The sequence below is a fragment of the Danio rerio genome, chromosome 3 (assembly GCF_049306965.1).
Source record: "Danio rerio strain Tuebingen ecotype United States chromosome 3, GRCz12tu, whole genome shotgun sequence".
Classification (NCBI taxonomy): domain Eukaryota; kingdom Metazoa; phylum Chordata; class Actinopteri; order Cypriniformes; family Danionidae; genus Danio; species Danio rerio.
The window spans coordinates 24,587,501-24,611,730 of record NC_133178.1 but is presented as its reverse complement, the minus strand read 5'-3'; the positions used below and the strand labels follow the sequence as shown (position 1 = coordinate 24,611,730).

Below are 24,230 nucleotides of genomic sequence, written 5' to 3'. Positions count from 1 at the left end.
TGATTCACTATATGCAGAGCATCATTACTTGGTTGTGTTTTAGACAACCTAATGAAACAGACAGCAATAACACTGAAAAAAAACAAAACGTGTGAAAAACTAATGATGCAGTTATTTATGGAGACAAATTTCACATTAGACATTACAAACTGCACTGTAGAAAAAGGTTTTGATTAGTTGCATTAGTTTGTCCAGCTTTATTAGCATTTTTGCCACACAAATGTAAAGAATAAAATAATAAAGAAGAAAGAGTCTAGTCTAGATTTAGTTGATGAAAAATATTTTTTAAGAAGAAATACATATTTTAGTTAATGACTGCACAATAAAATTGCATTAAAATTATAAATTAAACTTTAATAATACTATTAGAAATGATAACATCTGATAAACATTGCATGAAATATTATTACAACTATTGAAATATTTTTGGTATTTTTATTTTATAAAAATATAATATTTAAAGGGACAGTTTGCCCAAAAATGACAGTTCTGTTATCATTTACTCTTTTTCACTTGTTCCAAATCTGTTAGGAGTTTCTTTCTTCTGTTGTGCACAAAAGAAGATATACTGAAACATTTTAGAAAACAGCAGGATTTTACTCACTATTTTACTATAGATTTACTATGGATCTCAATAACAATGTTGGTTTAGAAAACTCTTCTGAATATCTTGTTCCCCTTGGGGGGGAACTTCAGCACTATAAGTGGATTTGATTTGTAAAATCCACGCATTGGGAGGATTCGGATCAGAAGCCGCTTGTCTGGAGAGTATTGAACGGGCCAATGAATGAAATTAATTGGCAGCGTAAGCTTGCGCAGGTGTGCGACATCTGCAATTATCTCAGCATATAAGCACACCTGAAGCCAGCAGACGCCATCCTTTTCGCTTCAGATCCTTTCTGAGTGAGTCGATGAGGGTTCCTCTTGCTGTTCAGCACTTCAGAGCGAACGAGTGTGTCTCCCGGTCCAGAGTGGGTCTTCGCGGTGGCAGACGGTCGAGCTGGGTTACTCCCTTGCCTGCGGTTCTTTGGGTCCGGTCCTCCAGAGCGGTGCGTATAGTTGCAACTTTCCTAAAAGAGCAACACAGTCGTGCAGCACGTCCTTTTCAGGATGGCGCTCCGACTGTGCGTTTCTGGATGCGGGGGTTTCCTGGCTCCGGATGATGGACACGATCACTGCATTGCATGTTTGGGGGTCCAGCATGTTAATGCGGTGCTCGCGGGCGGTTCATGTCGTCATTGCGATGCCATGACCGTTGCACAGCTAAGATCGCGGCTAACTTTCGCAAGAGAGCGAGCCACCCCAGTTGCCTCCTGTTCTAAAAAAGCAGCGGGCGCTCGGGCAGATCTGAGGGTTTCAGCGGGAGATAATCCGCCGCCCACGGGCTCGCGGACCTCTCGCTCCTCACGGCGCTCCATCCAAGCTTCGGGTGGTGAGAGTGATCCGTCTAACCAGATGGTAGCTCTCACACTCGCTGACACCGGAGATCAGATGTCCTCCGCGGCATCGGAGGGTGGGCTTTCACTGTCCGACGAAGATCCGGACCCGCTCGCCCCCTCCGGGCAGGTGAGCGCTGTCAAATCGGATCCTGAAGCGGACATGTTAGCCGTGCTTTCCAGGGGTGCTTCGGCCGTGGGGTTGGAGATGGTTTATCCCCCAGCTCCGCGGCCGGACCGACTAGATGGGTGCTACGTAGAGGACCAGAAGGCGAAGCCTTCGAAGCCTCTCGTCCCCTTCTTCCCGGAAGTGCACAGTTAGCTCACGCAGTCTTGGAGGGCACCTTTCTCTGCCCGTGCTGCGTGTGCCTCCGCCCTCACCGCCCTTGACGGCGGAGCTGCCAGGGGGTATGAGGCGATCCCGTCAGTGGAGCGCGCTATCGCGGTCAATCTTTGTCCGCGCGGCGCCTCTACGTGGCGGGGTTTGCCCCGCCTCCCGTCCAAAGCCTGTAGGTTGTCTGCCTCCCTCGGAGCCAGAGCTTATAAGGCTGCGGGCCAGGCTGCTTCTGCTTTGCACGCGATGGCCACCTACCAGCGCTACCAAGCGCAGGCGCTGGCCGAGCTGCACGAGGGCGGGTCCAACCCAAGCTTATTACATGAGCTGCGCACCGCGACCGACTATGCTCTTCGGACTACTAAGTCCGCCGCGTGTGCGCTGGGGAGGACGATGTCCACACTTGTGGTTCAGCAACGCCACCTCTGGCTAAACCTGGCCGATATGCGCGACGTTGACAAAGTTCGCTTTCTTGACTCGCCCATATCCCAGGCTGGCCTGTTCGGCGACACCGTCGGTGAATTCACCCAGGAATTCAAGGCGGTGAAAGAGCAGTCGGATGCGATGGGCAATGTCATCTATCGGCGTGGCCGTAAGCCCGCTCCGCCCGCCGAGCCATCCACTTCCGCTGTTCCTCGCCGAGGGCGCCCGCCAACGAGTGCTGCCCCGCCCCCGCCTGCGCCTCCGGCCAAGCGGGCGCGGCGTTCACCTCGAAAGCAGGCAGCCCCTCCTGCCCAGGGCGCCGTTAAGTCCGGTAAACGGACCGCGAAGCGTCCCTGAGACAGGCCATCCGGAGAAGAGGAAACTTGCTCTTTCCCCGCTGGAGGGCGGGGCCCCGATAACAAAGGTACTTTTCAGTGCCACCAAAACATCAGTAAAAGAGCACTTTTTCCCTTCCCCGGATGTGACTGCACGAGTTCTGCCAGTCCGGGACGCGCTGCCTTCCGGCTCGCAGACTCTACGTGCTTCGCCAGTGGCTCACGAGCGCTGGGGGGACGGTCTCCCTTCCCTCAGCCCTCCAGCCCCCTCTCCGGAGTCAGGGTGCGGAGCCAGAGCGAATCGCTCTCCTCCAGCTCTTCCGCGGGACCCTCGTGCTTCCCGGATCAGCACACCCACTCCGCGCTGCCCCACCGCTGGTACGTCAGCGATTGTAGCGATGACTCCATTAGCGAGGGCTCTGCCTGCCTGGTTAGCGCGGGCCAGCCCCTCGCGGTGGCTCATACGCACAATCAGACTCGGTTACGCGATTCAGTTCGCGAAACGGCCCCCCAAGTTTACGGGCGTGTATTTCTCCAGGGTCAGCCCCCTGTCCGCCCCTGTCTTGCGAGAGGAGATTGCTGCCCTCCTGGCGAAGGGTGCAATCGAGCCGGTTCCTCCAGCCGAGATGGAGAGTGGGTTTTACAGCCCATACTTCATCGTACCCAAAAAGAGCGGTGGGTCACGGCCAATCCTAGATCTGCGCGTTTTGAACCGCTGTCTGCACAGGCTGCCGTTCAGAATGCTCACGCAGAGGCGCATTCTCCAATGCGTTCGTCCTCGGGATTGGTTTGCAGCCATAGACCTGAAGGACGCGTATTTCCATGTCTCCATTCTTCCACGCCACCGCCAATTTCTGCGGTTTGCGTTCGAGGGTCGAGCGTGGCAGTACAAGGTCCTCCCCTTCGGGCTCTCTCTGTCTCCGCGGGTCTTCACCAAACTCGCGGAGGGTGCCCTAGCGCCCCTTCGGCTCGCGGGCATTCGCATACTCAATTATCTCGACGACTGGCTGAATTTAGCCCACTCGCGGGAGCAATTGGTTATGCACAGGGACAAGGTGCTTCGGCATCTCCGCCTACTGGGGCTTCAGGTCAACCGAGAAAAGAGCAAACTCGCCCCCGTGCAGAGGATTTCTTTTCTCGGGATGGAGCTGGACTCGATCACCATGGTAGCGCACCTCTCCGAGGAACGCGCTCGCCTGTTGCTGAACTGTCTGAGGGAGCTCGACAGCAAACTAGTGGTCCCACTGAAGTTCTTTCAGAGGCTCCTGGGGCATATGGCATCCGCAGCCGCCGTCACGCCGCTCGGGTTGCTCCATATGAGACCACTTCAGCACTGGCTTCACGATCGGGTCCCCAGACGCGCATGGCACGCGGGCACACACCGGGTCTCGGTTACTGCGCTGTGTCGCCGCGCCCTCAGCCCTTGGAACGACCCCTCGTTCCTACAGGCCGGTGTGCCTCTAGGACAGGCGTCCAGCCATGTTGTTGTTTCAACAGACGCTTCCAACACGGGTTGGGGGGCCATGTGTCGCGGGCATGCGGCTGCGGGCCTCTGGAAGGGGGCCCAGCTGCATTGGCATATCAATCGCCTAGAGCTGTTGGCAGTGTTCCTCGCTCTCCACCGCTTTTTACCGGTGCTGGAGCGGCAACACGTGCTGGTCAGGACGGACAGTACGGCGGCGGCGGCGTATATCAACCGCATGGGGGGTATGCGCTCTCGCCGCATGTCTCAGCTCGCCCGCCGTCTGCTCCTCTGGAGTCACCCGCGGCTGAAATCGCTGCGCGCCATTCACGTCCCAGGCACGCTCAATCGTGCAGCCGATGCGCTCTCACGACAGCTGTTACGCCCTGGAGAATGGAGACTTCACCCCGAGTCTGTTCAGCTGATATGGGCGCGATTCGGGGAGGCCCAGATCGATCTGTTTGCTTCCCCCGAGAACGCTCACTGCCAGTTGTTTTTTTCCCTGACCGAGGGCTCTCTCGGCACGGATGCACTGGCCCACAGCTGGCCTCGGGGCATGCGCAAGTATGCGTTTCCCCCAGTGAGCCTGCTCGCGCAGTTTCTGTGCAAGGTCAGGGAGGACGAGGAACAGGTTCTGCTAGTTGCGCCTCTTTGGCCCAACCGGACCTGGATATCAGAGCTCTCACTCCTCGCGACGGCCCTCCCCTGGCGGATCCCTTTGAGAGAGGACCTACTCTCTCAGGGACAGGGCACCATCTGGCACCCTCGCCCCGATCTTTGGAACCTCCACGTGTGGTCCCTAGACGCGAGGAAGACTTGGGTAACCTACCGACTGCGGTGGTTAATACCATCACTCAGGCTAGAGCCCCCTCCACGAGGCGCGCCTACGCCCTGAAGTGGAGTCTATTCACTGAATGGTGCGTCTCTCGCAGAGAAGACCCCCGAAATTGCCAGATTAGTGTTGTGCTCTCTTTCCTTCAAGAGAAGTTGGACAGCAGGCTGTCGCCCTCCACTCTCAAGGTTTACGTGGCCGCCATCTCCGCTTATCATAGCGCGGTAGCTGGCGGCACCGTGGGAAAGCATAACCTGGTCATCCAGTTCCTTAGGGTGCTAGGCGAATTAATCCATCTCGCCCCCCTCTCATGCCCTCTTGGGATCTCGCCCTCGTTCTCACGAGTCTGCGATCTGATCCCTTTGAGCCACTCGAATCAGTATCTCTAAGATTTCTGTCCCTGAAGACAGCTCTGCTGGTTGCGTTGGCCTCCATCAAGAGGGTCGGGGACCTGGAGGCATTTTCGGTCAGTGACTCGTGCCTGGAATTCGGGCCGGATTACTCTCACGTCATCCTGAGACCCCGCCCCGGTTATGTGCCCAAGGTTCCTACCACCCCCTTTAGAGATCAGGTAGTGAACCTGCAAGCGCTGCCCCCGGAGGAGGCAGACCCAGCCCTTTCTTTACTTTGTCCAGTTCGCGCTCTGCGCATTTATGTGGACCGTACTCAGAATTTTAGATCATCTGAGCAGCTCTTTGTCTGTTATGGCGGTCGGCAGCAGGGAAGTGCCGTATCGAAACAAAGATTATCCCACTGGATTGTGGATGCCATTTCACTCGCTTATTCGAGTCGAGGTCAGCCGTGTCCCCCGGGAGTTCGTGCACACTCCACTCGGAGCGTTGCATCCTCTTGGGCGCGTGCACGCGGCGCCTCTCTAACAGACATCTGTAGAGCTGCGGGCTGGGCGACACCCAACACATTTGCAAGGTTTTACAATCTGCGAGTGGAGCCGGTTTCCTCAAGGGTATTAGGTAACCCTTTGGTGATTGAGGAGACAACTCGGTAGGGTGTTGAAACACGCTTGCTGCGCCATTCTCCCTAACACGGAGGTACGTGCGCCTTTTTTATCTGTCAGTAAAGTTCCCCGTCAGGTGAGCCCTGCAGATTCCTCCGTGGCCCCCAGCACTGACTCAGCGGAGGAGTCACTTGCTGGCCCACTACGTTGTAGGTCTGCCCGCTGGTCAGCCCGCGTTTTGGGTATAGGTGCCTGCTATGCGTGATCCCCACTAGGCGATCCCATATGCTTATTCCGCCACGGTTAAGTCCCCCCCCCTGGGCGGACCCGTGTCTTCCCTCTCCGCTAACCACTCTTTTGCTATGCGTACTCCCCCTTTTTAGGGCTAGTCCATATGTAAATTCTGCCATCTATCCCCCCCTTGGGTAACGGATGGCCTCCGCAGCGTCCTCCCTATCGGGATTGCACGCTTCCCAACGTACTGTCGTATTTCCTAGAATTATCTAGATGCTCACGACTTCCCAAAAAATATATCTAAATCCGTAAAACTTCTGTTGAAGTAGGATAAATTAGGGCCAGGGACACGTTGGAGGACCGCGCCCCCCATGATGTGGGTGCGTCACGCTTGCTTGACTATCTCCTCATCGGGAGTGTTGGTAAGGTGCAGTCATTATGGCGCTTTCAATGGGCTCCCAATGCGTGGATTTTACAAATCAAATCCACTTATAGTGCTGAAGTTCCCCCCGAAGGGGAACGTTCGAGGTTACTAAAGTAACCCTTCGTTCCCCGAGGAGGGGAACGGAAGCACTATACTCCGTCGCCATAATGACTGTCCCTTAGCTGTTTGAAAGTCTCTTCAGCTTAAAAGGATGGCGTCTGCTGGCTTCAGGTGTGCTTATATGCTGAGATAATTGCAGATGTCGCACACCTGCGCAAGCTTACGCTGCCAATTAATTTCATTCATTGGCCCGTTCAATACTCTCCAGACAAGCGGCTTCTGATCCGAATCCTCCCAATGCGTGGATTTTACAAATCAAATCCACTTATAGTGCTTCCGTTCCCCTCCTCGGGGAACGAAGGGTTACTTTAGTAACCTCGAACGTTTTGTGTTCAACAGAAGTTTGGAATCACTTGAGTTAGGTTTTCATTTTTGACTGAACTACCCCTTTAAAAACATTTAAAAAATGTATAGCTTTTCAACAAAATTAAAACTAAGAGTGTCAAATGCAACACAATTTAAAGCCATAACAATCACTATATATGGTTATTTTCAGAACCCCTTTGAATGATTAAAACACTGACAGCCAATCAGAATCCACCTGACTTAAACATGCAGGAGCACTCAAAGTGACAGACAAAACTTAAAACAATGTTACTATTCAGCACTGTGAATGTAAATATGATAATTGATGCTAATTAATACAGCAATTAATACAATAATACAGTCATATATCTTGGCTTAAAGTCAGCTGAGTCAACTAGATTAAGGGTGTCCAAACCTTTTTTTATTAATGGACAAAACTCAAACTTGAGTAAGGGTTGTGGGCCAAAGTTAAATATACTAAACTGCATGTAGGGTTCGACACAATTCATTCAGGTTGTCCCAACACAAATCAATTACGTTAAAACATTTAAGTGGATTAAACATAAAACAATTGAGTTGTCCCAAATTGGATTGGGTTGTACGAGCTCATTTTACATAAGTAGGTTGAACAAGCAGATAAATAATATTTGGAGTGTTTATTACATTAACGTTGCCATGGCTCATTTCTTAATTTATTTGATATCATTAATAAATAAATAGATCTAATCTTGTTAAATAATGCAACATAATTTTTATTGAACTCATTACAATAAAAACACTATTCCTTTTTTAACATAATGGAGATCAATACCGAATACACTAGTAAAGCTGCACCTGACTCTGCTAATGTCTTCTGAGTTGTCTTCTATCCATCAGTGACAGCGTATTTTCTTAAATCTGATTCATTTACAACATTTAATTGAAACATTATTTTCAGTTTGCTTTTTGTAGCTTAACAATAAAACAAACTACCACAAATATATATAATATAACATATATTATAATATATATAAATATATATAAAATATATACACATATTTCTATGCACATATTTCTTTTTCATTTTAATGACTACTATTTATTTACAATTTCTCAAACTGAAGTATGCATTTCTAATAAGGTTGGCCTTGTCAAGATCAGCGAAGAAGGCCAAGTGTTATTTTTTTGTTTTGTTTTTTTTTCCTCCCTAAAAAGAGAGTGATGCGTGTCCTCCGATGACTCATTCGGCTCATCCGATGATGCGTACAACAACTGCAATGCCTCATAAACTAAGTTCTGTCTCTATGGCAACAGCCCAGGTCTTCAGTTTTACACAGTTATTGGATTTCAAAACAATGGGATTGACCCCCAAATCCAGGGGCATCACTACTGTTCCCAGAGCACATCCACAGAGCATTATTTCACACCTACTTAAAGGGAACACATGATGCTTCTTTTCATTAGATATGAACTAAATCTTTGGTGTGACCAAAATGTGTCTGCGGATCTCAACTCAAAATACCACAGATTATTAGAGCTTGTCAATTTAGCCTCTATACACTTGTTAAGTGGTGACGTATGGAATATTGTTTTCCGGTCCAAGCGGATATTCATTTGAACTGAAAATATTCATTTATGACCACTTTTTAGTCATTTCACACATTAAAGTGATTTTATTATAAAATGACGGTGTACACAACAGTCTCTGGACATGCTGCATCACAGAGACCAATATTTTAACAACTTATAAAACATTAATCATATAAACATTATATATATATATGCACACAGAGTTACTGGGTTGCACTTTTTAATGTATCCGGGCTAGTACTGTACATACTGTAAACTGCAATTTTTCAATTGTCTCCTTTAAGCATTTAACATGAACTGATATAAACTGAAAAGGGCATTGATCTTGGAAAAGAGATAGTTGAATGAATATTTATTCACTATTTCTAAACCTTTATGAATTTGTTTCCTCTGCTGAACATAAATGACAACTTGTTTAAAGAATGTTGAAAACTGGTAATCATTGGCATCCGAAATCGCATACTGCCGTACTATATTGTAAGCTAAAAACAGTACACGGGGCCCAGTAGTATGTCCGAATTCTTAGTAATCGAAACACAGTATGAGAGAAGTATCCAGATGACCTACTACTTCCAGCAAGATTCTGAAGTGCGCATCCAATCCACACTACGCTATCCCAAAATGCACTGTGAGAGAATTCATAAATGAGAGTGAAGTGATGCAACTGATGTGGGTAAGTCATGTGATCATGACAAAATGGCAACACATTTTTACTGTATAAAAGCGTACTTTTCTAACGGTCATATAGTAAATTCAAATTCAAATTCCAATTCCAATGCAGTACCTACTAAGCAGGTTATTTCAAAAGCAGCCCTTGACTTCCATCCTAGGAAAAACCATGGAAGTCAATAGCTGCTGCTTTTCAACATTTATCAAAATATCTTCTAATTCAAATGCATTTTTGAACAAGTGGAGACTAAGTAAATTATGACAGAATTTTTATCTTTCACTGTCTTTTTTTTATTTCAAAGCATTGAAAGCATGTACGGTGGGAAAGAACAAGTTTTATTTTAAGAGTTAGCTTTTTAGTTGATGTAAGCTTAAAAAGTCAAGTGTAAGCAGGAGGTTCATTTCCATTGAGTAACAAACCCATCTTTATTAGTAGATTCTGCTGTTATGATGCTCGATACTTATCCAGTTATGATGATTTATGACTCCTCTGTGAACAATATCTCTCTGATGGCAAATCTGTTTTATATTTGATCTCGTGTGGATTTACTTTTCAAAAGGTCAGTGTGCTATTAGTCGACTCATGTCTCAACAAGATCCAGAATAAAGGAACACTACAGTATTAATTTCATTTCCACAAAAAATTTAAAAAATATATCCCAACATCTAAAATAACAGTAAACTATTTATTTATTTATTTTCATACAGACTATCAGAATAAATTTAATAAAACATGTTATAATAAAGTCATAATAAATTATAATCATAATAAGTTGCACCAGAATTAATAAAAATAAATTAAAAAATTCTCTAATGCATTTATATTAATCATTTAATTATTTTAAATTAATTTTTGACAAAACTTTATAAATGATTTAGTGTCTTCCATCACCGATTAAGCACAACATTTTGATGTGTGTTCGGACAATGAATCTAAATAAAACATAATCGTTAAAATTAATTATTTAAACAGCGTATTATTTAAAAAGTTAATATTTTAAACCTGCTGGTGAACAGAAAACCCAGGTGAGCTGACTGGCTTACAGAACTTGTTGTCTGTGTGTTTTTTTTTTTTTTTGCCAGAGGCTGCTGACACAAACACCTTCCTAAGGCTATACAGAACGAACACATCGTTCCGATATAAGGTACATCTTTTATCCCTCCATCTCTCCACTTCAATGCCTTTCCTCTCTCTCTGCCCTTGGAAACACTATAAGCTATGACTCACCTCAACGCGCTGAGCAGATATTGGCTTTTAATTGCCTGACAGTCAGTGTGAAAAGACGTCCATACAAACCGCATCCACATTCCCACCAGGGGAAAACAAAAGTGATGGAAAGCAGGGCTAATAAATCAAGAGGAGGAATATGGGACAGTCTGATGTGGTCTGGTCAGTGTGTGTGCGTGTGTGTGAGTTTCAGATCAGTGCTGACAGTTTTATTCTCATGTGTCGATTCAGCACAGGCCTGCTTGGTCTCACTTGCACCAAACTCTGGAGACTCAATATGAATTCAAAGATTTATGCATCAATATAGTCCAACAGGGAACAGGTGAGGGGTCAGAGAAAATTCAAACAGAGATGGAGAAATTCTGCAATCCAATATGACCAATCGACTGTGAGTTTGTTTAAAGCTGTGTGAAATGAACAAAAGTGTCTGATGTGGCTTTTCCAAATGATCAACTAGAAGTCAAGATATTATTTGTTGCTCTAACAATTGGGACCAATGACAAGGCTTTTGTCAGGTATAGTGTATAATTAGAAGAATGCTCAGATACTTGGATTGGATTAGTGGTTTCATTCCAACACAGGCTTAATCATTAAGATTTGTAGATTTAGGATTTATTAACTCACAGTGGAGGATGTGCTCTTTTCTAAGGTCTTTCATTCAAATTACCTCCAGTTCCCCTCAGGACTCTCCAGATCGAGCATTCTGCTTTAAGCAAAGTTCATATGCTATTTCAAACACCTCTATACTTGGAGGAAATTCTGACTTGGTCCAGGTATTTAAGGCAGTCAGAGGGTTCAGGGTGATTCTGTATTCAGATCAGCCTTCATGCTATGCACCTTTCATGGTCAAAAGTACAATAGTTAACTGCAAATGCATTTTTCAATACGCAGTAATACATTATGAACAATAATAGTTGCTGGATCAACAGTGTTTAAAACATTAATGTGACAACAACAGATAAGTCTGTTCTCCTACGCTTGAGAATCCCTTAAACCTGAAGATTGTAAATGTACGTCATTCCTGACGGAACAGTGGAGGCGTGGGAACTCACGCTAACTCACAGTGTCAATCAGTCTTCACAGTTTCAGCAGACACCTACACCAGCTTATGCAGTACCACAGCACACACACCGTGTTATCACAAAGACTAAGCATTAACACAATAAGTTTCTTTCAAACTCTATAAAATGTTAAACTGCCCAGTGGCACAACAAGGAGAGTAATCAAGAAAACTGTCTATTTTATGGTACATTTGGTGCATTTTAACGTTTTTTTTTAGGATTTAGTGTAAATATTTTAGTCTTAAGGTATTCTACAGCTAGTGTGCTCCAAACAGTGACAAAATGAATATGCGTTTAAAAGGCATAACCATAAAAATCCATAGGTTTGTAATCCTGTCAAAATGACTAAACTTGAATGGATTTTTGTTGTCAACTCATACTTCAGTGTTTTTAAAATCTTCTGACCAACTATCTAGCATTCAATACATCCCGCCTAATTCATGACAACAATGCTGATGCTAAAATTGGTAATTTATCCATGTCAAACATTGTTGCCAAATCACTTGAAATTATAAGAAAATAATAAATAGTAGCCAAACTGTGTTGACGTAGTAGTCATTTGGAAATGGCAAACCCCAAAAAGGAAAATGCATCACACACAAATATACAAAGTCAGCATACAGGAAACAAAGAGATTCAAAATTAAATCTGTTACTCAGCATTTTTTTTTTTGGTAAATAGCACAATATAGGGATGCTGACAGACAATGTAAATACGAACTCCATGAAGGTGATTAAATATGGAGCCAGATCAGTCTCAAATTTATTACATTTACAAAATAAAATTCATGTAAAATTCAAAACACACTTTATTAATATAAAACACAATTTGTGAGTTCTCAAGTAAAAACTATTCATATTTCCCCAAGTTAATTGTATTTGTGTATTTATGAACTGTGTTTTGAATTTATAAATTGGATTTGTGCATTTATGAAATGTGTTTTGAATTTATGAATTTGAATTGCACATTTATTAACTGTGTTTTGAATTTATGAATTGGATTTGTGCATTTATGAGCTGTGTTTTGAATTTCAGAATCTGAATAGCATATTTATGAACTGTGTTTTGAATTTAAGAATCGAAATTGCGTATTTATGAACTTTGTTTTGAAATTACGAATCAGAATTGCGCAATTATGAACTTTGTTTTGAATTTAAGAATCGGAATTGCGTATTTATGAGCTGTGTTTTGAATTTACGAATTACATCTGTGTATTTATGAATCATGTTCTGAACTTACAAATTGGATTTTAGAAATGTGAATTGCGCTGTGCATAAATGATTTTTCCCCCAAATGTATTGTTTTTGAGACTAATCTGGCTCCATAAATAAAGTCTCCTTTCAAGTTAGTTCCATGAGAATCACTCACTTTCAGCCCAGAAAGTTGCAGCTCTGAGCATATGCGCAAGTCGCACAGACCACAAAACATACCAGACATACAACATATCAGCATTTGAATTATGCAGAAAGCTGCATCTTAAAATGAAAATAGGGTAAGTCAAATTCAGTACCATTGTGGACTGTGGCTGTCTTGAGTTTGATGCACTTGACCTTAACAGCTCTGACAGAGTTGAAATAAATGGAATACTATTGGGCTACTCTTTGTGCCTGTTAAACTTACAATTATGTCAAACAGTGAATAAAAATGCACATTAGAAAGCACAAAGGACTTTTAAAGTCGCTACTGAAGTGTGAATTGGCTTTTTCAAACAACAAAAAGTAAAGCTTTGTAGAGATTTATCCACTTGCAATTGCTTTCTATTGGTGAATTTTAAACAACTGACAGGAAAATCCCACCATAATGCTAGTAAACAGATCATAAGAGAACAAATGATTAAGAGAGAAGTGTTTTAATTAAAGACTATTTTTGTATCGTTTATAGCAAACATTGCAGAACTGCACCAAAAATAATAAATGATCACTTTGAACTCAGTGTTAAATGAAAACAAAAATGGAATACAATTAACTTCTCAATCTCTCTAGCTCATTCCTCCTCATAATCAATGCTGTTCACCAGGTCACTGTAACCAACCCTCTGTGTTTAGATATAATTTAAAAGCACATGTTTGTTTGTTTTTTACCCCGCCTGCGCACCCGCCGTACCAACAGCATCAAAGTACTGTAGATCATGCACTCTAGCCTTATTATCCTGCAAAACACATGAGCTGGGAGAAAAACTTTTTAGTGTCCCTGTTTGTGTGTATGCCTACAGACAGTTAACCATTCATGCCACTGCATCTGATCCTACACTCTTAAACCCTGTGCAAACAGGAGTTACCATTGCAAATTTACAGTAAAATTCACACCACAACTGACACAAAACAACATGACTGGAATCACTTATAAACTTAAGCTGAAGATTCATGCACTGACATCAGAATTCATCTTGCTTTACAATGCTCGAGCATTTAAAACATCAAATAGCAGATAGCATGATCTCTGTCACCATTTAATTGAATATTACTTGGTGCGAATAGCATTTTAAAGTGCTAATTGATTCAAGAACCAATGCTAAACTTCATTTTCACTTCTGTTACAGACCCACATTAGTTTATACAGTAAAAGCTTTCCATAATTCCAACATATGCTCTTCATTTGCTACAAACACAAAATCTACTTTTACCTGCTTACACCTTAGCTGCTTCATGCTGTCAATATCATGACAGCAAGCAGTTATTGTTTAGACAAAACATTTATTCTTGTGCGATTTATGGAAAAACTCTAGTTATAACCACTGAAGCTGTCAAATTGATGTCTTGCGTCGAAACTGCATCATATCTGTAGCATTCAACAAGACGCATGCAAAAATCTAATGTGAAGCGTATATCTAAATGTAATGAGGCAAAATGACATTTTTCACTGCTCATTTTTAAATTTTACATTAAACCGTGCCAATAAGCCAATTTGAATGTTATCACTCGATTGAACGGGCGTTATCAGTGGTTATCAGCTGATAAATATGGGACAGTAGGGGCTCAGAAAGCTGTTACCATACATTCACAGATTTAAACAGCTATAAATCTTTTTTAAAAGAATTATTCATATTATTTATTCAATTTCCCATTAATTGTATTTTTTTAATGCCTACCCCTACCCCGACCATCACAGTAATGTAAAAACAGATGTCAATCTGGAGTCTTCTCTATTAGTATAGCTGATTAACCATGTGGATGGATGATAACAAGAAACAGAAATGTGCGGACATAGGAGTCTCAAAAAGGCAGGATCTCGATCAAAAACACAGTAGCAAAAGATCAAAAGAATCTTTTCACACTGCCACTAACTCAACAACTAACAATGTTTAACCTGTATAAGACCATGTAGGTCAAAACGTTGTGACATTAAAAATTTTTGAGAGCTAAAGTGGCAGTGTGCTGTGTGCCGATTTTCTTTTGATCTTTTGCTACTGTGATGGATGATAACAGCCCTCTGAGCCTACTAGTAGGTGCAGAAGGCCCCTAATGGCCCATATCTATCAGCTGATAACCACTGATAATGCACATTCAATTAAGTGATAACATTCGAAGTGGGTTAATTAAATAGTGCAGCGTAATTTTTTTGCTGTCTGATCTTGAAGTTGCTGTGTATTAGATTTATTTTGATGGCATTTCTTATGCATGTTAACTTTGATGCTAATGGATTTACTCATTTTAATGGTGAAGCAGAGGAATTGAACCATCACAATGTAATACACTCTAAATAACACTCCTCAAATATGTTATCTATTTGTGATGAAGAAATTGGTTGATTAACTAGTTATTTGAAATCCCAATTATATCATTGGACAAATTCAAAAACATTCTACCTTTTCTGCATTGATGAAGAAATGCATATTATGATGAAACTAAATATTTTGGACCTTTGATGCATGTAAACACATTACAGGAGACCTCAAAAACTCTTTTTTGTTAACTATTGGAAACCTTCTATAAAATGCAAACCTTGCATGGATGATAAGGAGTCTTCAAGGAGCCCTCATTTTCACCTTCAAGAGTGAAGTCAAATTTAAAGCACTGAAACAAAGGATGTGTGACATTTCTGGGCAGTTTCTGTCAAGATCTGTCAGGTCTAATGAGGAGTGGCTGTGAACTGCAGTCTTTGGGTCTCGCTGCAGATTTCTGATATAGGTTAAGGTTCAGGCTATGCTCTGAAGCTTTCTGACACTTGTCTAAAAAACACATTGCAGATTTGATCTGAGGTTTTTTTTCATCTGTGCTTCATTGATAGTCAGGGCTCTTTTGTAGCTGACACATCAGTGTGTGTGATTGGTGGAAAGTGGAAGTGGATTTGCATGATTCTGCCTGAAGCAGAGAGCTTTTGTTTGGAGCAAAGTCAAACCTGATGTTTTCTCTTTCTCTAAGATTGCTTTAATTCAGATTTCTCACAAGCGTAGCATGCTAACAGCCTGTAATGAAGTGTCAATATTAACATATTTCAGAAAACAATATTAAAATGATTCACTTTTAGAATGAATCATGACAAACTATTTTGAAAGCATTAAAAAAATGACAATGTTGAAAAGCAAAAAATGTTTAGCAGCAATTGTAAGAATTTTATTTATCCTTTAATTCACCAGGAATTTCCCATTGAGATATGCATCTCTTTTACCATGCGGTCCTGGCCAAAATGGCAGCACAAAAAAAGTTTCATATACAAAATTAGGCATGCAAAAAATATCATGTATTAAAACATACACAAAACATTCATATGATTCTTCCAGGTAAGACTTCAAACTATTTTTAAAAATATTTAGAGATGGAATTTTTTTAACATGATAACACCCTGCATTTCATTCTGCAATGTACTGTGGGGGCAAAGGAGAAAAACCCTGTTTTGCCAAACTCTGTACACACTCCATGAACAGTTAAATGTTATTCATAAGAATTTTATGTACTATAACTACAAGTATAATATGATAAAAGGTTACAAATATAAGACGGTAATTTTCCCAATAATGCCCTAGTGGTAAATAGAAGCATATGCACTTTTGTTCTTAGATGCAGGGAAAACCATCCACCCATTTTGTACAAAGTACAACGATGGGTATAAGTGAAGATGCATTCGTCACGAATCATATTGCAGCATGATAAACACTGTCCAGCTTTTTAAATAATGTTTGCATGCATATAAACTACATCTCCATATACTTTATCACCGAAAAGAATCGGGCTTTGGATAATTCTTTCTCTTGCTTCGATAGAAAAAGAAAACCCAATCTAGGACTGAGCTTCTTTTTGAGATTTTCAATATGAATATTAAAACCCAACCGTTCATCAAGCCGTATGTATAAATATGTAACACTGTTTACTTTTTCCATACAATCCCCCTCCAGGGTTAAGATTGGTGAGATTTTTGGACAACTGTGATTAAAAACCATACATTTAGGTTTTTTTTTTTTTGCATTTAAAGCCAACTTCAACTTCAGCAGTGAAAGTTGAAGTGACTGAAGGGAGTCTTGCAACATCTCTTTAGCTTGCAAAGAATGGACAATGCAAGTATGACAGAAGACAAAACATCTTGATGAAATAAACTTCAATATAGATGCATTAAATAAAGTGATTCGGGTTTGTTTTTGAAATTGTCTTACATAAACCATGTACTATTGTTTGATCTAACAGTTGAGACTCTTCAGACGAACTTAGACTAAACCAAAAGCCTTTAACAGACTTGTCCATCTGCGATGAACCTCCTCTGGCTTCTCTTATTCTTATTCAATGTACTCAGATATTCAGTTATGTCATGCAGAAAAGCTGCATCACAAAGACAGTTTTCAATTTGCTCAGCCGCTTTGCATAAAAATCTCGAGCGCTGCACACTGACTTAAGAATCCACAAGGCTGTTTTCTGTGGCATATTGCCATGTGCAGAACAGTTTTTTTTTCTGATAATGAAGCTGAATGTTTCTGTTACTGGTTTAATTGCATGATCTAAACTTGCCATCTTGCACCCTGTGATGAAAAATATAATGAAGGGACATTAACAGAATGGTTGTTCTTGGCATCATCATACATATTAGAAGTGCCATCTGTAAAAGAATATCTCTTTTATGTGGGACACAAACACTATCTTGACTATTTCCAATGTGTTCACAAAATGGACTGTTCAGTTCTTAAGTTCAACTCATACAGTAGACTGGTTCACACAGTCCACGCAAGAACATTATAGTCAATAATGGCTTCAGTTCATGTTTTCTTTCTGTTATTTGTGAGTTTTGAAAGCCTCTGTGTGAAAAAAGAGACAGTTTAATTCCTATTATGAACTATTTAGTTTTTAGGTTGAATATCTGTGCACAATCCCCTTGAAGTTGTCATAAAACATTAACTGCAATAGTCTCTTCTTTTTGTGACTTATGTTGGGTGGGTGTAGATTTTGATCATCAGGTATTGTTGATTTTAAGGTTTGCTTTTGGTCAATCTCATGTGATTGACAGGTCGTCTCACCCTTGCAGCAAAACACCTTATTAGAGATGTTGCTGAAAAAGTTATTTCGAGTAAAGATCACAAGGACAAATTAATGTTGTTAAAATAATAAATTCATTAATTTTAAGTCAGCTTAGTACCCGATAATCAGGGATTGCAACAGTGGAATCACACTGAACTGAGCTAAACTGAACTGAACTGAACTTAAACACTAAAAACTGAACTACACTGTTTCAGTTACTATGACCATTTATGTGAAGTTGCTTTGACACAATCTACATTGTAAAAGCGCTATACAAATAAAGCTGAATTGAATTGAATGAACCACCAACTATACACTCTCACATTTACACACTCACTCAAACACTGCAGCCAGTTTAGTTCAATTCACTTATACTGCATGTCTGTGGACTGTTGGGGAGCACTCGGAGGAAACCCACACCAACACAACACAAGCGGAACATGCAAACTCTACACAGAAATGTAATAAATGTATAAATTTTCATTTGATTTCAGCGTCTTTTGTCTTTCATCACTTTTATAATCACTCAATTTTACTCAGTGTTTAGTTAAATAAACTAAGCACACCCCAAGTAAACAGATTACACTATACTGTGACCAAACAGTTAATCCTAAAATTACTAGAAGATCAATAGACACAAGTCTGTTATCTTAGTTACAACTACTGAAGTAACCAACCGAGTCTCATTGGAAGTATGTGTCCAGGGCTACATTTTTTAGAAACAAGAAATATGTACCCTGGACAACATTTTCATGCAGTTTTTGTGTTCACAAATCCACAAGAGGACATTGTGTACATTTTTGACAATTTCAAATACGATACAAAGGGCACATTTTCTCATATGTGCTATTTTTTGTAAATTCAACAGAGGTTGCTGTATAGGTTTCTGGCCATCTCTCAACGTTCTTCTGGCATGCGTTCTTCAGAGAGTCGGTTGGATTTTTATTATGCCTAACATATCAACTTGATATCGACTGACCCACACTAATTTCCCTAAACCTAACCAATAGTGTTTTCTAAAACAAACTAGAAGTGAAAAGCTTTTGCGGCAATATGCTTTTACCATGGCATCAGACTGCTCTTTTTTTGGGTTTCATTTTACCTGGTTTATGGAACCATTCTTTGCCGGACTCAAATCCCAGTTTGCTTCACTCCATCTCCCAAGTCATGGTGTTTACTGCAAGCTACCGAGCAAACCAGTCATTTTGAAAAAGCCATCCATGCGGAGTTAAGCTGTGATGCTGTGTGTTCATACAAATAGACGTATGAACATTTTGAGTTCAAACCCTTTCATTTCAGCATCAAATCTGCTTTGAGGATTTCCCCCCAGCACACCAACAACTGGCGCTATGTTATAAGCATGCTCCTACAAGAGAAAGCTTCTGATTGGTTAACGCAACGCAAATGTCCGCTGAAGTTCAGATTTTCGAACTCGAGTGATTCATGCAAAACACGCAACCCACGCTGCTTCATTCACGCAAATCGCATCATTCGCGCCGCCTCATTTGCGATTATCATGCCGCAGGATGTCTATTGGCGCCTTTGCATTGACCTAACATGTAAATCACTTGTGCTTGATGCTTCCTCTGTGTCTGGTGTGAATACAGCATTAGAAGGTCCACCTGGTAGCATTCATTCTTACACACAATATGTAGCCATTATGTACCCCGAGGCACATAATTCTCGGTTCACAGAAATGTATCCCTGGGCACATTTTTCCACTGGCCTGTGTTGGAAATAATATATTGTATAGAAACATTTGTGAAGGGGGATTGCTTAAAGAATTTTTATTCTTTATAATAGTGATTTTGGTTAGTTATAAAGCGCAAGCCTGCCTACACTTATACTTTCAGAGTCAAAAACAAATCTAGGCAAAACTAAATTAATACCCATGGTTCCTGATGATACACTAGTGATGTCGTTTGAGGTTTTTCTTGAGGCTGTGGATTACAGGTAAATGTTTGGTGTATGTTGTTTTTTTAGACTCTTAGATCATCAGACTGTAGGCTATACTTTTGTTTTGCCTGTAAACAGCTTTTTTGGCTCTCAAAGCAGCTTAAGTCATCAAGGACCTCAGATTCAACAAAATTATTTAATACTGAAGGAAAATTGTATCTACATGTTGGTAAATCATTTTGTATTTTTGATGAACCCTGTGAAGCACAGGTGTCAAACTTTGTTTCTGGTGTTTCTGGAGGGCCAAAGCTCTTCACAGTTTAGTTCCAACCCTAATTATACACACCTGATCTAACTAATTGAGTGCTTTAAGCTTGTTTGATACCTACAGACAGGTGTGTTGACGCAGGACAGAAACTAAACTCTGCAGGGTTGCGGCCCTCCAGAGACTGAGTTTGACACCCCTGTTATAAAGGAATAACTTGGCTGACCGCTACCCACAAACCTGTATTTATTGATAATTAATCTCATCTTGTGAGCTCCATGAGGTCTGTTTGTTGTTGGGATTTCTTTAGGCAGAATTAGTCACGTCACCCATAAGAAACAACTGCAGTCTTGCTATTTTTAGCATATAGCTAATAATGAAAGTAGAATTATCTTTAAGTTTAAACTAATAATAAAAACAACAATTTTATATACTGCATGAAAAAACGTTTCACGGTTTGTTCAAAAGAGTGAGGCTATACTTTTAATAGTTATTGGACTGAATTAGAATATTAATAGCAAGTAGAAAAAATGCATCAGCTATTCTTTCAACAGACTGAATTAATTGAAATAACCGCTTTACATGAGGGATTTGCTCTGTGGACTGAAGCAACAACCTTAACATTTCTCATCGACTTGACAGTGTTAAACAGAACTGCATCCAGTCACACGCTCACACGTCAAATTGAAGTCAAATATAGCTTCAAAAACGCTACGAATTTTACCACAACATTCTCACCTTGTTTGCCAGTGTCTTCGCAGAGCTCCGTTTGATCTAGGGATCCGTACTGTTTCGGGGTGCTTCGTCCTTTTTCCATGCTGTGTGGCTGCACAGGACACTTTAAGTTTGAGCCGGAGGAGACTGTGGCTGCTTCGCTCCTCTGCCGGTGAATTAAAGCGCGGTTTGACGGACGGAGCTTTTAAACTCCATGTCCTCGGTGATGCTGCGAGTGTGTGACACATTATTGTAATGATGCTCAACACAAGTGTGCTCACGTTACCTGAAAGCGCCACCCTGTGAAAAAACAGAAAAACGACATGAAATGAATATTAAATCTGCCTTCAAAATTACATTTTTAGTAAATTAATTCGTTTGTTTTAAAGACGACCACGTTTTAAATACATAAAAACATCACAGTAGCTAACTTATAGACCATTATGAGAGATGTAAACAATAACAATGGTCCTAATTTATTTCCTGTTTTACATTTTTTAAATTTCCATAGCTTACGAGAGTCCAAAAAGTTCAACATATTGATAAACAATGTTATGATAGCTATCATATCAGCAGTTTAACATTAAGTTATGATTGAATTGCCTCTTGTTACAGTAATGAAATATGGTAACAAGCAGGAAATGTTCATGGGTCAATGACATGACCACATTTAAATGGTCTATAGTATAACCACTGCTTTTGAACCACCCTGCTATAGTAAATTGTGTGGTGACTCTAAACAAATAACCCAATAACATTTTTATAACTGTTTGGTTACAGATTTAGAGATGTTTTCTAATACTCTAGTGATGTCTTATGAGGTCTTTCCGCCTGCGGATCACAGGTAAATGATTGGTCTGTTATTTTTATTTATATATTTTAGACCAATAAAACAACTTCATAAGTATTCAGTGTATTATCAAAATATAGGTTTAAAAATTTGTTTTGTTTTTTACTCTCAAAGCAGCTTAAATTACCAAGAACCACAGATTAAAAAAAAAAAAAAACTTTGATAGTTTTCTATTTGGTTTATTACATTACAAAAAATGCTGAACCAAATTTTACTACAGTATTTACTAGATTTTCGGTTCACTTCAGTTAATACTACAGTATGCTGTAATTTAAAAAGTATTGTAAAAACTATACAGTGTAATCAGGTCAGGCTAAGGTTAAAAACTAAATTTAACTACACCTTACTAAAGTATTTTGTCATGAGGGAATTGCGTTAAAACAAACACACAGCCTCAAATATCCACCAACTTTTGTGTTTTTTAATATGCCAAAGTGTAACCTTATGTTTTGTTCTGTACATCTGGATAGCCTATTGATGCGGCCATGTTTGTTGTCGATATATTTTAGGTTAAAATTGTAAGAGGTTGATCTGCTAGCAAGTTCAAATAATTTCAATGTGACTGAGACCAATCAAATCAAAGAAAGCTTCACTGTTCATAAATACATATATGATGGGCCCTCTATTTAAAAAATACTACATTTGTAATTGACTTAATTCAATTATAACTGAATTTGACAAGAATTTTTCAAAATTTAGGCCAATGAAGACCTCAAATATAATTTGCTCATGGATTAAAATCCTAATCAAAATATTTTAATTAGCAGTCAGGAATAACAATATTGCTTATGAAGCGAAAGGCAACAATTACCACAGAAAAAAAAAAAAAAAACTTTTAATATGGCCTTAGCTGTTAACCTTTTGGGTCAATGTTGCAAATTTTGCTGTGTGGTATTTTGGTTGTTTTCTATTTTGTACAAAACAAAAATAAACAAAACACTGAAAATTTGTGAAGTCTAACGACTCTGTTCCTACCTTTAAAATGTGTGCCATTCTCAGCCTTTGGGTACCATTGTAGGGTCAATTTACTGAGTAAAAAAACAGACAGCTACTGAAACAAATATACATTAGCATGTTCAATAAAGCTTCAAGACTGGCAATGTTAAACAGTCCTAGACTGCAAAAGAAATCCACCATAAAGTACAAGCGTTTAGAAGTGTTTTATCATTGCAGACTAATGCAAAACATGTTTCAATCTGATAACATGAGCATGTGCTTAAAATAATTTGAATGGTAAATCATGTGGTTCATACTAGACAGCATAAATATACAGAGAAAAAAATTGTATTGTCTCCACTTGTTCCAAACCATTTAAAGCTCTGTTGAACAAAAGGTGATATTTTGAAGAATGTTGGTAAGCAAACATGTTAACTATTGACTTCTGTAGTAAGAAAAAGGAAGTCAAATGCTTGGTTACCACTCTTCAAATAATCTTCTTTTGTGTTCAACAGAAGAAAGTCAATACAGGTTTGGAACCACTAAAAGGGATAGTTCACCTTTATTTACTCAACCTTCATTTAATCCAAACATTTTTGAGGTGATTACTTAAAGTTATTCTTTTTGTACAGTATTTTTGTTCCTAGAGGCCAATGGCTGCTGGTTTACAACATACAGTGTTCAAGATAAGAAATGTAAAGACATTCGAAACCACTTGAGAATGAGTAACCATTGAAGAAAGTTTCATTTTTGGATTTCATTAAATATACTACAGTTTACCAATGTGAATGAGGCTCAAACGTTTGCATGGGTTGAGTTTCAGTTTAAAGAAGTGTTATGGTTTGAAGTGTTACTATTGCTGAACCATTAAATGTCTGATTCCATTGACTGATTATGTATTTTAAGCTTTTAAGAAAGCACTTTTTACACAGCTTTTCTGTGTGACCTGACTCTAATGTCAACACTGTTAGATTCAAGTCAGAAAACAAGTGACATGACCCATTGCTATGCCATCAAATGTCAACATTGCAAACTCATGTCATAAAATGATTAATGCTTGATCAACAGGGGCAAAGTACTGTACACCACTTCTTGTGATGATGAAGAATAAAAATACATTGTAGACTAAATGAACACTTGACTTTTTGTTGAAAGGAGAAATGATCGTTTAATGGATGTTCTTGGCTTCATATGAAATGTTAAGAATATTTTTTCCTACCCTTCATATCCTCCACATACAAAAAAAGATTTGTCAGCCACATACGGAGCACTCTACAATCTTTTCCACAATAACAAATTTACTCAAGAACAAGTTTGGGAAGTTTTCAATACAGGTTTGGCAAACTTCACATCTCATACAAGCTTCTTGTTTCCAACACTGGAAATGTGATACTTTTAGTATATCCTCAATAAACCCATTCCTGTAAAACTGACATCAAGATGAACTCTACAAAACATGAGTACCTCACACACAATAAATAAAAACCCCTTTTTTTATAGTACAACATATAATAACATAACAATGTGGGTTAGAGAAGGGGTGTGAAGATGTTAGAAACAATAGGCATTGTTTGCTCACATGATTATTGCTGCTTGGCAGAGTAGACATGTTTACTATAAGCAAACAAACCAGATTGGCTCATCTCCAGTCATAGTCCTTCAGTTAACAAAACGGCTAACCTATAAAACAATGCACATAATGTACATTTGAGGATATTCAAGTATACTGGTATTAGAGTTAAT

The 24,230-nt window shown here is 40.4% G+C and overlaps 1 protein-coding gene across 1 annotated transcript in view; it reads right to left on the bottom strand.

Moving 5' to 3' along the window:
- The window catches only part of zgc:171844, a 37,185-nt gene extending 16,305 nt beyond the window's left edge, over positions 1-20,880 (bottom strand). The window contains 1 exon segment of the mRNA NM_001127478.1: positions 20,726-20,880. Within this exon segment, the coding sequence (NP_001120950.1) occupies positions 20,726-20,804 (79 nt within the window). The 5' untranslated portion in view covers positions 20,805-20,880.
- Between the last annotated feature and the right edge of the window lie 3,350 nt (positions 20,881-24,230).